The sequence below is a fragment of the Pseudophryne corroboree genome, chromosome 1, assembly GCF_028390025.1.
Source record: "Pseudophryne corroboree isolate aPseCor3 chromosome 1, aPseCor3.hap2, whole genome shotgun sequence".
Classification (NCBI taxonomy): Eukaryota; Metazoa; Chordata; class Amphibia; order Anura; family Myobatrachidae; genus Pseudophryne; species Pseudophryne corroboree.
The window spans coordinates 172,166,827-172,181,790 of record NC_086444.1 but is presented as its reverse complement, the minus strand read 5'-3'; the positions used below and the strand labels follow the sequence as shown (position 1 = coordinate 172,181,790).

General features: G+C 46.2%; 1 protein-coding gene across 1 annotated transcript in view; it reads left to right on the top strand.

Moving 5' to 3' along the window:
* Positions 1-14,558, top strand: part of LOC135059260 (baculoviral IAP repeat-containing protein 1-like) — a 160,592-nt gene extending 146,034 nt beyond the window's left edge. The window contains exons 13-14 of the mRNA XM_063963893.1: positions 12,065-12,232; positions 13,711-14,558. Of these exons, the coding sequence (XP_063819963.1) occupies positions 12,065-12,232; positions 13,711-14,075 (533 nt within the window). The 3' untranslated portion in view covers positions 14,076-14,558. The remainder of the gene's footprint in view (positions 1-12,064; positions 12,233-13,710) is intronic.
* The last annotated feature ends 406 nt before the right edge of the window (positions 14,559-14,964 follow it).

The following is a 14,964-nucleotide window of genomic DNA, read 5'->3' as shown; positions in this document are numbered from 1 at the left end:
GCTAAGAATACCACTTTTCATGCCTTTCGACCTCCAGGGAAAGCAAAAGGTCAGGTGTACCCAATATAGGCTCATGCTTTCAAAACCACTAAGCCCAAACCTAAACAATCCTGGGTCGCTCGTCAGCCTGCTTCCAAACAAGACCAGCCTGCTGTATGACAAGGCAGGACTACCCCTGGGGGACCCCAGGGTGGGAGGCCGACTTCTGCAGTTCGCCCAGGCCTGGTTAAAGACCACTTTGGATGCCTGGGTGCGGGAAGTTGTCTCTCACGGGTATGCAATCTCTTTCAAGAGACGTCCCCCGCGCCAGTTCTGCTCAATGGTTATCCCTTCGGATCCATTGAAAGCGCAAGATCTACACTTGGTTGTACAATCCCTCCCGGACACAGGAGTGGTAGTGCTGGTACTTCTGTCCCAGAGAGGCAGGGGATCCTATTCGACCCTGTTTCTAGTTCCGAAGCCAAATGGGTCCTTCCGGCCTATACTCAACCTCAAATCATTTAACAAATTTGTGAGAGTGTCCAAAATCCGTATGGAAACTCTGCGCTCTATTGTACTGGCCATGGAACTCGAAGACTATATGGTATCCCTGGACATACAGGATGCTTACCTGCACATACCTATTGCCATATCGCATCAGCAATATCTGTGGTTTGCTATTGGCAACCTACATTATCAATTCCAGGCCCTGCTATTTGGACTGGCCACGTCCCCTCGGATCTTCACCAAGGTTATGGCCATGATGACGGCCCTTCTCTGCCGTCAGGGAATCAGGATCCTGCCATATCTGGATGACTTGTTGATCCTGGCGAACTCCCAAGATGTTCTCCTCAGTCATCTGGAACTGACAGTCCAATTCCTACAAGCCCACGGGTGGCTCATCGACTGAAAAAAAGTCCTGACTGGTCCCTGCTCGGATCATGGTGCACCTGGGGGCACTGCTGGACACACATAGCCAGCGACTGTTTCTGTCTCCAGAAAAAGTCCTGAAACTTCAGGACAGGATCAGATACTTCCTCTCTCACTCAAGAGTGTCGATACACTCGGCGATGCAAGTACTAGGCCTCATGGTGTCGGCTTTCGACATGGTAGAGTACGCTCAACTTTATTCCCACCCTCTGCAGAGGGTAATCCTTTCCAAGTGGGATGGCTTGCCTCATCGGATCAGGTCTCAAATTATCTCCTTGACTCCTGAGGTTCGTCTGTAACTGAGCTGGTGGCTACAGGACCAACAGTTGAGCAGGGGCCATCCCTTCTGGATCTCCAACTGAGTCCTCCTGACAACGGACGCCAGTCTGCAAGGTTGGGGCGTGGTGTTGGAGCAACACTCTCTCCAGGATCGGTGGACCAGGGAGGAATCTCTCCTCCTGATTAACATTCTGGAATTGCGGGCAGTGTTCAATGCGTTCACGCTAGAGATGAGCGCCTGAAATTTTTCGGGTTTTGTGTTTTGGTTTTGGGTTCGGTTCCGCGGCCGTGTTTTGGGTTCGAACGCGTTTTGGCAAAACCTCACCGAATTTTTTTTGTCGGATTCGGGTGTGTTTTGGATTCGGGTGTTTTTTTCAAAAAACACTAAAAAACAGCTTAAATCATAGAATTTGGGGGTCATTTTGATCCCAAAGTATTATTAACCTCAAAAACCATAATTTACACTCATTTTCAGTCTATTCTGAATACCTCACACCTCACAATATTATTTTTAGTCCTAAAATTTGCACCGAGGTCGCTGTGTGAGTAAGATAAGCGACCCTAGTGGCCGACACAAACACCGGGCCCATCTAGGAGTGGCACTGCAGTGTCACGCAGGATGTCCCTTCCAAAAAACCCTCCCCAAACAGCACATGACGCAAAGAAAAAAAGAGGCGCAATGAGGTAGCTGTGTGAGTAAGATTAGCGACCCTAGTGGCCGACACAAACACCGGGCCCATCTAGGAGTGGCACTGCAGTGTCACGCAGGATGGCCCTTCCAAAAAACCCTCCCCAAACTGCACATGATGCAAAGAAAAAAAGAGGCGCAATGAGGTAGCTGTGTGAGTAAGATTAGCGACCCTAGTGGCCGACACAAACACCGGGCCCATCTAGGAGTGGCACTGCAGTGTCACGCAGGATGGCCCTTCCAAAAAACCCTCCCCAAACAGCACATGACGCAAAGAAAAAAAGAGGCGCAATGAGGTAGCTGTGTGAGTAAGATTAGCGACCCTAGTGGCCGACACAAACACCGGGCCCATCTAGGAGTGGCACTGCAGTGTCACGCAGGATGTCCCTTCCAAAAAACCCTCCCCAAACAGCACATGACGCAAAGAAAAAAAGAGGCGCAATGAGGTAGCTGACTGTGTGAGTAAGATTAGCGACCCTAGTGGCCGACACAAACACCGGGCCCATCTAGGAGTGGCACTGCAGTGTCACGCAGGATGTCCCTTCCAAAAAACCCTCCCCAAACAGCACATGACGCAAAGAAAAAAAGAGGCGCAATGAGGTAGCTGTGTGAGTAAGATTAGCGACCCTAGTGGCCGACACAAACACCGGGCCCATCTAGGAGTGGCACTGCAGTGTCACGCAGGATGTCCCTTCCAAAAAACCCTCCCCAAACAGCACATGACGCAAAGAAAAAAAGAGGCGCAATGAGGTAGCTGTGTGAGTAAGATTAGCGACCCTAGTGGCCGACACAAACACCGGGCCCATCTAGGAGTGGCACTGCAGTGTCACGCAGGATGTCCCTTCCAAAAAACCCTCCCCAAACAGCACATGACGCAAAGAAAAAAAGAGGCGCAATGAGGTAGCTGACTGTGTGAGTAAGATTAGCGACCCTAGTGGCCGACACAAACACCGGGCCCATCTAGGAGTGGCACTGCAGTGTCACGCAGGATGTCCCTTCCAAAAAACCCTCCCCAAACAGCACATGACGCAAAGAAAAAAGAGGCGCAATGAGGTAGCTGACTGTGTGAGTAAGATTAGCGACCCTAGTGGCCGACACAAACACCGGGCCCATCTAGGAGTGGCACTGCAGTGTCACGCAGGATGTCCCTTCCAAAAAACCCTCCCCAATCAGCACATGATGCAAAGAAAAAGAAAAGAAAAAAGAGGTGCAAGATGGAATTGTCCTTGGGCCCTCCCACCCACCCTTATGTTGTATAAACAAAACAGGACATGCACACTTTAACCAACCCATCATTTCAGTGACAGGGTCTGCCACACGACTGTGACTGATATGACGGGTTGGTTTGGACCCCCCCCAAAAAAGAAGCAATTAATCTCTCCTTGCACAAACTGGCTCTACAGAGGCAAGATGTCCACCTCATCTTCACCCTCCGATATATCACCGTGTACATCCCCCTCCTCACAGATTATCAATTCGTCCCCACTGGAATCCACCATCTCAGCTCCCTGTGTACTTTGTGGAGGCAATTGCTGCTGGTCAATGTCTCCGCGGAGTAATTGATTATAATTCATTTTAATGAACATCATCTTCTCCACATTTTCTGGATGTAACCTCGTACGCCGATTGCTGACAAGGTGAGCGGCGGCACTAAACACTCTTTCGGAGTACACACTTGTGGGAGGGCAACTTAGGTAGAATAAAGCCAGTTTGTGCAAGGGCCTCCAAATTGCCTCTTTTTCCTGCCAGTATAAGTACGGACTGTGTGACGTGCCTACTTGGATGCGGTCACTCATATAATCCTCCACCATTCTATCAATGTTGAGAGAATCATATGCAGTGACAGTAGACGACATGTCCGTAATCGTTGTCAGGTCCTTCAGTCCGGACCAGATGTCAGCATCAGCAGTCGCTCCAGACTGCCCTGCATCACCGCCAGCGGGTGGGCTCGGAATTCTGAGCCTTTTCCTCGCACCCCCAGTTGCGGGAGAATGTGAAGGAGGAGATGTTGACAGGTCGCGTTCCGCTTGACTTGACAATTTTGTCACCAGCAGGTCTTTCAACCCCAGCAGACCTGTGTCTGCCGGAAAGAGAGATCCAAGGTAGGCTTTAAATCTAGGATCGAGCACGGTGGCCAAAATGTAGTGCTCTGATTTCAACAGATTGACCACCCGTGAATCCTTGTTAAGCGAATTAAGGGCTGCATCCACAAGTCCCACATGCCTAGCGGAATCGCTCCCTTTTAGCTCCTTCTTCAATGCCTCCAGCTTCTTCTGCAAAAGCCTGATGAGGGGAATGACCTGACTCAGGCTGGCAGTGTCTGAACTGACTTCACGTGTGGCAAGTTCAAAGGGCATCAGAACCTTGCACAACGTTGAAATCATTCTCCACTGCACTTGAGACAGGTGCATTCCACCTACTATATCGTGCTCAATTGTATAGGCTTGAATGGCCTTTTGCTGCTCCTCCAACCTCTGAAGCATATAGAGGGTTGAATTCCACCTCGTTACCACTTCTTGCTTCAGATGATGGCAGGGCAGGTTCAGTAGTTTTTGGTGGTGCTCCAGTCTTCTGTACGTGGTGCCTGTACGCCGAAAGTGTCCCGCAATTTTTCTGGCCACCGACAGCATCTCTTGCACGCCCCTGTCGTTTTTTAAAAAATTCTGCACCACCAAATTCAAGGTATGTGCAAAACATGGGACGTGCTGGAATTTGCCCATATTTAATGCACACACAATATTGCTGGCGTTGTCCGATGCCACAAATCCACAGGAGAGTCCAATTGGGGTAAGCCATTCCGCGATGATCTTCCTCAGTTGCCGTAAGAGGTTTTCAGCTGTGTGCGTATTCTGGAAAGCGGTGATACAAAGCGTAGCCTGCCTAGGAAAGAGTTGGCGTTTGCGAGATGCTGCTACTGGTGCCGCCGCTGCTGTTCTTGCGGCGGGAGTCCATACATCTACCCAGTGGGCTGTCACAGTCATATAGTCCTGACCCTGCCCTGCTCCACTTGTCCACATGTCCGTGGTTAAGTGGACATTGGGTACAACTGCATTTTTTAGGACACTGGTGAGTCTTTTTCTGACGTCCGTGTACATTCTCGGTATCGCCTGCCTAGAGAAGTGGAACCTAGATGGTATTTGGTAACGGGGGCACACTGCCTCAATAAATTGTCTAGTTCCCTGTGAACTAACGGCGGATACCGGACGCACGTCTAACACCAACATAGTTGTCAAGGACTCAGTTATCCGCTTTGCAGTAGGATGACTGCTGTGATATTTCATCTTCCTCGCAAAGGACTGTTGAACAGTCAATTGCTTACTGGAAGTAGTACAAGTGGGCTTACGACTTCCCCTCTGGGATGACCATCGACTCCCAGCGGCAACAACAGCAGCGCCAGCAGCAGTAGGCGTTACACTCAAGGATGCATCGGAGGAATCCCAGGCAGGAGAGGACTCGTCAGAATTGCCAGTGACATGGCCTGCAGGACTATTGGCATTCCTGGGGAAGGAGGAAATTGACACTGAGGGAGTTGGTGGGGTGGTTTGCGTGAGCTTGGTTACAAGAGGAAGGGATTTACTGGTCAGTGGACTGCTTCCGCTGTCACCCAAAGTTTTTGAACTTGTCACTGACTTATTATGAATGCGCTGCAGGTGACGTATAAGGGAGGATGTTCCGAGGTGGTTAACGTCCTTACCCCTACTTATTACAGCTTGACAAAGGGAACACACGGCTTGACACCTGTTGTCCGCATTTCTGGTGAAATACCTCCACACCGAAGAGCTGATTTTTTTGGTATTTTCACCTGGCATGTCAACGGCCATATTCCTCCCACGGACAACAGGTGTCTCCCCGGGTGCCTGACTTAAACAAACCACCTCACCATCAGAATCCTCCTGGTCAATTTCCTCCCCAGCGCCAGCAACACCCATATCCTCCTCATCCTGGTGTACTTCAACACTGACATCTTCAATCTGACTATCAGGAACTGGACTGCGGGTGCTCCTTCCAGCACTTGCAGGGGGCGTGCAAATGGTGGAAGGCGCATGCTCTTCACGTCCAGTGTTGGGAAGGTCAGGCATCGCAACCGACACAATTGGACTCTCCTTGTGGATTTGGGATTTCAAAGAACGCACAGTTCTTTGCGGTGCTTTTGCCAGCTTGAGTCTTTTCAGTTTTCTAGCGAGAGGCTGAGTGCTTCCATCCTCATGTGAAGCTGAACCACTAGCCATGAACATAGGCCAGGGCCTCAGCCGTTCCTTGCCACTCCGTGTGGTAAATGGCATATTGGCAAGTTTACGCTTCTCCTCCGACAATTTTATTTTAGGTTTTGGAGTCCTTTTTTTACTGATATTTGGTGTTTTGGTTTTGACATGCTCTGTACTATGCCATTGGGCATCGGCCTTGGCAGACGACGTTGCTGGCATTTCATCGTCTCGGCCATGACTAGTGGCAGCAGCTTCAGCACGAGGTGGAAGTGGATCTTGATCTTTCCCTAATTTTGGAACCTCAACATTTTTGTTCTCCATATTTTAATAGGCACAACTAAAAGGCACCTCAGGTAAACAATGGAGATGGATGGATTGGATACTAGTATACAATTATGGACGGGCTGCCGAGTGCCGACACAGAGGTAGCCACAGCCGTGAACTACCGCACTGTACTGTGTCTGCTGCTAATATATAGACTGGTTGATAAAGAGATAGTATACTCGTAACTAGTATGTATGTATAAAGAAAGAAAAAAAAACCACGGTTAGGTGGTATATACAATTATGGACGGGCTGCCAAGTGCCGACACAGAGGTAGCCACAGCCGTGAACTACCGCACTGTACTGTGTCTGCTGCTAATATATAGACTGGTTGATAAAGAGATAGTATACTCGTAACTAGTATGTATGTATAAAGAAAGAAAAAAAAACCACGGTTAGGTGGTATATACAATTATGGACGGGCTGCCGAGTGCCGACACAGAGGTAGCCACAGCCGTGAACTACCGCACTGTACTGTGTCTGCTGCTAATATATAGACTGGTTGATAAAGAGATAGTATACTCGTAACTAGTATGTATGTATAAAGAAAGAAAAAAAAACCACGGTTAGGTGGTATATACAATTATGGACGGGCTGCCGAGTGCCGACAGAGGTAGCCACAGCCGTGAACTACCGCACTGTACTGTGTCTGCTGCTAATATATAGACTGGTTGATAAAGAGATAGTATACTCGTAACTAGTATGTATGTATAAAGAAAGAAAAAAAAACCACGGTTAGGTGGTATATACAATTATGGACGGGCTGCCGAGTGCCGACACAGAGGTAGCCACAGCCGTGAACTACCGCACTGTACTGTGTCTGCTGCTAATATATAGACTGGTTGATAAAGAGATAGTATACTCGTAACTAGTATGTATGTATAAAGAAAGAAAAAAAAACCACGGTTAGGTGGTATATACAATTATGGACGGGCTGCCGAGTGCCGACACAGAGGTAGCCACAGCCGTGAACTACCGCACTGTACTGTGTCTGCTGCTAATATATAGACTGGTTGATAAAGAGATAGTATACTCGTAACTAGTATGTATGTATAAAGAAAGAAAAAAAAACCACGGTTAGGTGGTATATACAATTATGGACGGGCTGCCGAGTGCCGACACAGAGGTAGCCACAGCCGTGAACTACCGCACTGTACTGTGTCTGCTGCTAATATATAGACTGGTTGATAAAGAGATAGTATACTCGTAACTAGTATGTATGTATAAAGAAAGAAAAAAAAAACCACGGTTAGGTGGTATATACAATTATGGACGGGCTGCCGAGTGCCGACACAGAGGTAGCCACAGCCGTGAACTACCGCACTGTACTGTGTCTGCTGCTAATATAGACTGGTTGATAAAGAGATAGTATACTACTAATATTATATATACTGGTGGTCAGGTCACTGGTCACTAGTCACACTGGCAGTGGCACTCCTGCAGCAAAAGTGTGCACTGTTTAATTTTAATATAATATTATGTACTCCTGGCTCCTGCTATAACCTATAACTGGCACTGCAGTAGTGCTCCCCAGTCTCCCCCACAATTATAAGCTGTGTGAGCTGAGCAGTCAGACAGATATATAATATATATAGATGATGCAGCACACTGGCCTGAGCCTGAGCAGTGCACACAGATATGGTATGTGACTGACTGAGTCACTGTGTGTATCGCTTTTTTCAGGCAGAGAACGGATATATTAAATAAACTGCACTGTGTGTCTGGTGGTCACTCACTATATAATATATTATGTACTCCTGGCTCCTGCTATAACCTATAACTGGCACTGCAGTAGTGCTCCCCAGTCTCCCCCACAATTATAAGCTGTGTGAGCTGAGCAGTCAGACAGATATATATAATATTATATATATAGATGATGCAGCACACTGGCCTGAGCCTGAGCAGTGCACACAGATATGGTATGTGACTGAGTCACTGTGTGCTGTGTATCGCTTTTTTCAGGCAGAGAACGGATTATAAATAAAACTGGTGGTCACTGGTCACTATCAGCAAAACTCTGCACTGTACTGAGTAGTGAGTACTCCTAATGCTCCCCAAAATTAGTAAATCAAGTGTCTCTCTAATCTATTCTAAACGGAGAGGACGCCAGCCACGTCCTCTCCCTATCAATCTCAATGCACGTGTGAAAATGGCGGCGACGCGCGGCTCCTTATATAGAATCCGAGTCTCGCGATAGAATCCGAGCCTCGCGAGAATCCGACAGCGTCATGATGACGTTCGGGCGCGCTCGGGTTAACCGAGCAAGGTGGGAAGATCCGAGTCGCTCGGACCCGTGAAAAAAAACATGAAGTTCTGGCGGGTTCGGATTCAGAGAAACCGAACCCGCTCATCTCTAGTTCACGCTTGCCCTTCCTCTGGTACAGAACAGGCCTGTTCAAGTACAATCAGACAATGCCACCACGGTGGCGTACATAAATCATATAGGCCCTCGAAGCCGCATGGCAATGCTGGAAGTATCAAAAATCCTTTGTTGGGCAGAACGCCATCTGCCAGCAATATCGGAAGTGTTCATTCCCTGAGTCCTCAACTGGGAAACGGATTTCCTCAGTCGTCAGGACATTCAGCCGGGAGAGTGGAGTCTCATCTGGAAGTCTTTCAACTCCTAGTGGACAACAGGATGCTTCCTTTGGACGCTGGGTTCTTGTACCCGCTACGGTGCATCCCCTCCCATGAGGAACTGCTTTAGGACATCCCTTATGTATTCCCTGTGGCATCCCAGTGTACCCCACTGCAGAAAAGGAGATTTATGGTAAGACTTACCATGGTTAAATCTCTTTCTACGAGGTACACTGGATTCCACAGGGCGCCCACCCTGACGCACTTAGCTTCTGTGGGTTTATATGGCATTAGCCGCTGGCCCCCTTCTCCTGTTGTGAGAATGTGGTTCTATGTGACGAACATCTGCCATCTCTTTTGCCTGCTACTGCATTGGACTGGTTAACAAAACTGAGCTCCAGTGCCCGGAGGCGGGTTATAGAGAAGATAGTGCAGTGCATCCTGGGAACAGTCACAGCTTTAGCCTGTTGGTGCCTCGCATCAAGATCCAACTCTACACCCCCCATTGTATTCCCTGTGAAATCCAGTGTACCTCGCAGAAAGAGATTTAACTATGGTAGGTCTACCATAAATCTCCTGTTTTTAAGCTTGACTGGGAGAATTCACCATCTACTGATTAAGGTTCCGCATATGAATCTGCTAGTGCTTGTAAATACAGTATTTACCAGTACATCTTCACTCCCTAGTGGATGGACTTCTTGACCCCAGCAATATCAGTGCAGTTTCAAGACTGCTAATCTTATGCATTTCCAGCCTGCAAACCCTGTGCAGTTACTGTTCTGTGCAGTTATTAGGGCTGTTTTCTGAGACTTCCAGACTTGTTAATTATCTGCAGTTCTAGTCTGCAAACACCGTGCAGTCATCTCCATCACCAGCCTGCAAGTCTGTGCAGTTAACTGCTGCTGTCTTGTTCAGTTTCCATCTCCAGCTAGTAAGTCTGTTCAGCTACATATGCTCTCCTTAGCAGTTTTCACAGACTGGGTGCACTGCTTAATAAATGACAAACACAACACGTCCGGTACACTACTGTATATAAATGAATGCTGTCATTTACTAAGCAGTATATCCAATCCGTGAAGTCATAAGGCTCACGGGGGTGGGATTGGAGGTGGGAAAGGCTGCCTATTAAAGCAATGGGGGGCCCCGGGAAGAAGTACAGTAAACTCAGTCTCATAAAGATAACACTCGTAATTTGAAAAGTCACACTTGTATTGTATAAGAGATTGTATAAGAGAAAAAGGAAATTTTTGTAAAACACACAAATTGGCGCAAGGGAATGCTGCCTACGGAAAAAAACTGACCCAATTGGATCTCACCCCTTATCCAAAATAATCTATACACGGAAAAACAAAGAAAGGTGGAATCAATTAGCTCCTTTGGCGCATGGGAAAAAGGGGGGGATTTTATAAAAAATTATTAATGTCTGTTACTTTTCCATATATTTTTCAAATTTGTCAAAATGATGAACAGATGGAATTATGATGTTCTGCGTACCCCCACTCACGCTGTTAGGGAGTAAGCTGTGCACATAAAGGTATCTTTTTCCTTTCTGATTGGAAGCGATGTCTGAATACTCAAAACCAAATATCTGGAATAAATCAAAAAGCCTGGGTATCATACCCCAACTCACACAATGATGGAAATGTAGGCTCCTATCAAGGTTTCTTTTTACTGTTGTCCAATGTGGTTCCTGATGTACTGTACATCCACATCACATTAACCCTTGTGTAAGTGAGATACATTTATCTCTGCACAGGAAATAAGTCATAGATAATACTACACATTAGTTGCCTTTATTTCCGTTTTTATGAGACCATCATGTGATGTGGATTCAGACATCGCTTCCAATCAGAAAGGGAAAAGATACATTTATGTGCACAGCTTACTCCCTAACAGCGTGAGTGGGGGTACGCAGAACATCATAAATCCATCTGTTCATCATTTAGACAAATTTGAAAAATATATAGGATAATATCATAGACATTAATAATTTTTTATAAAATCCCCCCCTTTTTCCCATGCGCCAAAGGAGATAATTGATTACACTTGTATTGTATATTGGTGTAATAAGTAGCACCTACAGTTTTTTTTCCTAATTTTAACTGTATATCTGTGTGCATGTCTGAGACTGTATACAAAGTATGACAGAACTTGTTTTGGCAAAATACAAAAAAAATGGTGGATGCTAATTTTTACACAGATATACAATACAAGTGTGTCCTTTGCAAGAATCAAACCCAAGCTCACGGGCATGGTTACCATCGGTGATACCATTATGCCAAGAGAGCTATGGAGACAGATGACTAACACCTGCAGTGACATAGTGATGTTGCTCATTGTAATTTTTTTTTATAGTGCTGTGTCCCAACTCTGTCGCTGATTATAATTATTATTTTTTTTAGAGAGCTGTATAGAACTCTGAACTGTGCTTTTCGTTGTGTGTGTTGGAGACGCCGAGCAAATCTTTTTCAGTGTTCAAATTTCTACTTAATGTAGGGATCATTGTATACAGTGCACCAGGGGAACTTTCAGTTGTAAGGCATATTGTCCCTGGGTGCCTGCTGTACCGGTGATTTCGTACTCCGCCCTGCATTATTAATGTATTAAAACAGAACTACAGTACTATATTTAATGTGCACTGGCCCGCTTGTCTGGGCTTGCTACATTGTTCAGTATTCCCTAGTGCCATATCCATCCGCTGCTATTCATCACTGTATTGTAGTTTTCAATAGTGGAACAATCGCCTCCCAGTGGTGAAGCTATGTATTGCATGCTGCGGCTCCTCCTATGCCTTATCACGCCTTACTTTGCCTACCTGCGCTATTTGTATGGCGCAACTAGGACGCCCTTATGGTACAGCAGCAGCAACGATGAGCATGGCTACATCTGTAGGTGAAACATATGGATCTGTTTCTAAAGCCTTATTATGAGGTTATTAGTGGGATTTATAACAAGCAGAAGGAGAACTGGGTTGCACAGCTCCCACAGTGACCATTACATGTGTGTATATTTTCATTTGACTATCCTTAAATGTGTGTGTGATTATTCTGTATTTCCTGTGCCCCTGAATATTTGATCCTCAGCCGAAGCTCTGCCGTCTCTCAAGCTCCTGGAAGAGTTTTGTGTCCCGGGTGGAGATGCAGTGAGGGAAACAATGACATGCTTTATACAGCAATTCCAGTATATGCCCAACCTCAGGAAGCTCATCATCAACCGTAATATAATGAGTGACAGCAGCCTGCTGGAGTTAGGTAAGTGATGTGAGATGTCACTGCATAGTGACTGGAGGATATTCATAAGTAAGTAACAGTTGCAAAATAAATGTAGTTTCACATTTGCTTAAACAGTTAAAAAATATAGCATTGATTTCAATCATAAAGGACATTCTTAATTTATTAACAGTTTTATCCACATATAGCGCAAGCATATTCCATTGCGCTTTACTATTGAGAACATAGTAGCAAAACAATATTGGTTGTTAATAAACCAACAAAGGGACAAGGGGGCCCTGCTTGCAAGCTTACTCTCTATAGTGAAATAGGAATTTGATACATAAGGTTAAAGTGGTCATTCCAAGTTGATCGTAGCTGTGCTAAATTTAGCACAGCTACGATCAATCACACTGACATGCAGGGGGACACCCAGCACAGGGCTAGTCCGCCCCGCATGTCAGTGCCGCTTCCCCCTCCCCCGCAGAAGTGCAAAGGCATCGCCACTCAAGAGTAGCTCCCGACCAGCGCAGCTTTAGCGTGCTGGCCGGGAGCTACTCATCGCTCCCCGGCCCGCAGCAGCTGCGTGTGACGTCACGCAGCCGCTGCGGCCCACCTCCCACGAACCGGCGGGCAAACGCCACCATTCTGCCCCCTTCCGCCCAGCAACCGCCTCTGACTGTCAATCAGGCAGAGGCGATCACGTCTCTGCTACGGCCTTCGGCCGTCTGGCATGTAGTGCGCCGGCGCATGTGCAGTAGGGGCCCGTTCGCCCGGCTGCGATAAAATGCAGCAAGCGAATGGGTCAGAATGACCCCCTAAGTGCTACATATAGAAAATACTTAGTGGATTGTATGATCCAGTCATACAGCAATTCTGGCAGCAATTTTGGCCTTGAATCAGTGGGTTATTTGAGTATGAAAAGAACACACAATGATTTTAGTGGAATTATGTAGAAGATTATGTGGGTGGCTCAGGAATTTGATAAGCTTGTTTGAAGCGGTGAGTCTTCAGAGAATGCCAGTACTTATTTTGGCACAGGGCACCAAAATTTCTAGTTAAGGCTTTGTCGGAGGTCTCGCCAGTCATGCCAGGGGTTCGAGAAGATGGGATCTGCCAATTTTGTCAGTCCCTAGCTACACAATTTCTGATGGCAGCCCTGTCTAATCCTAACCCCAGTACTTACCAGCAGGACCCGTTTGGATTCTGGCCATCCAGATTCCGCTCTCTGTATCCTGACTGTCCTGACCGCATCCCCTGAGAGGAAACGTGTCAATAGCTCCATAACATGCTGGAACATCTAGTACCAGAAGACCTATGTTGTTACTTTTAAACATTTTATAGTACGAGTTGTGCAGCTGGATTCCACCCGTTGCTGACAAACTATGGTACAAGGAAGTCCATGACCATTTTATATCAACCATACAGAAATAAGTATTTTGTTTAGATAATATTACTTTTTTCTTTACTTATTTTTTAGATAATTTCTTATTCTTTAAAGCATGCAATTTCTTTTGCAGCGAAAGTGTGCGCAGATGGCCATTTAAGAAATCTACAGAATTTAAATCTTGGCAATAATCTCGACATCACACAAACTGGATGGAGAAACTTCTTCCAAGTTGTAGATAATCTGCCAAAACTGAATGAACTCCATATTTCAAGAGTATATTCTCATCAATTTAAAACAGACCCTATAACTCTGATTGCCTTAGTCCAGTGTGTATCCAGGCTTCATAGCTTGAACTTGCTAGTCATGTTTGGATGGCAGCAGGACGACAAAGATATTGAGATGTTTGATGCAATGAAATCTAAACATCCCCAGGCAAAGAGCCTAATAGTTATGTGGAAATGGATACTACCATTTCCCCCGATTGTCACAGAATAAACAATCATTTTCTCTGCAGGTTATAGTTCCTGACAGTATAACTTTGCCTTATTCTAAGGGTGCATACACACGGTGAGATTCGGACTTATCCGATTCTCACCGTGCGACAGGGGGCCGGGTCGGCACTTAGCCAGTATCGCAAGCACATAATGAGTGTGCTTGCGATGCTGGCTATGTGCGATGTCAATCCTGACTATCTCTTCTATAGAGATAGCCAGGATTGACTTGCCTGCACAGCCTATTTTTTCTGCCGATGCCGACCGCGCGGGGCCGCGCATCGGCATCGGATCGGGATCGGGATCGCAAGGTATATATATAGTCAGAATCGGAAGAAAATATCTTACCGTGTGTACACACCTTAAGACCTCTATGTATTTGTATCTTATTAGTAGTACTATTTTAAAGAAGAATTTTGTAGCGTGAACCTCTTTTCGGTAGACTAGCAATAAGTGACATATACATGTGCGTATATACAGTATATAAACCCGTTGACTACTGTACCTATAAAATATCTGTAAACCTTCCTTAATGTTTACAAATTAGTTGAGTACCCTTTCTTTACTCACTTTAATATACGGTATATATATATATATAGTACAAGGGCAAAGATAATGTTGGTGCCAGGAGTACAGCTGCTATGGGGCCCACCTTCCCTGTCAAAGTTTTATGTGTTGTATACATGTTTCACCATTGGGTGGTACATAGGGGCCCTTACAAGCTTTTGCCTTGGGGCCTACTTCATATCTATTTATGCCCCTGGACCAGCTCAATGTAATGTGGTATAAAATGAACAGGAGGGCATTATAATGTTGTATAATATGAACTAGGGCACTGTAATGTGGCACAATAGGAAGTGGAGGCACTATAGTGTGGTATAATACAAACTGGG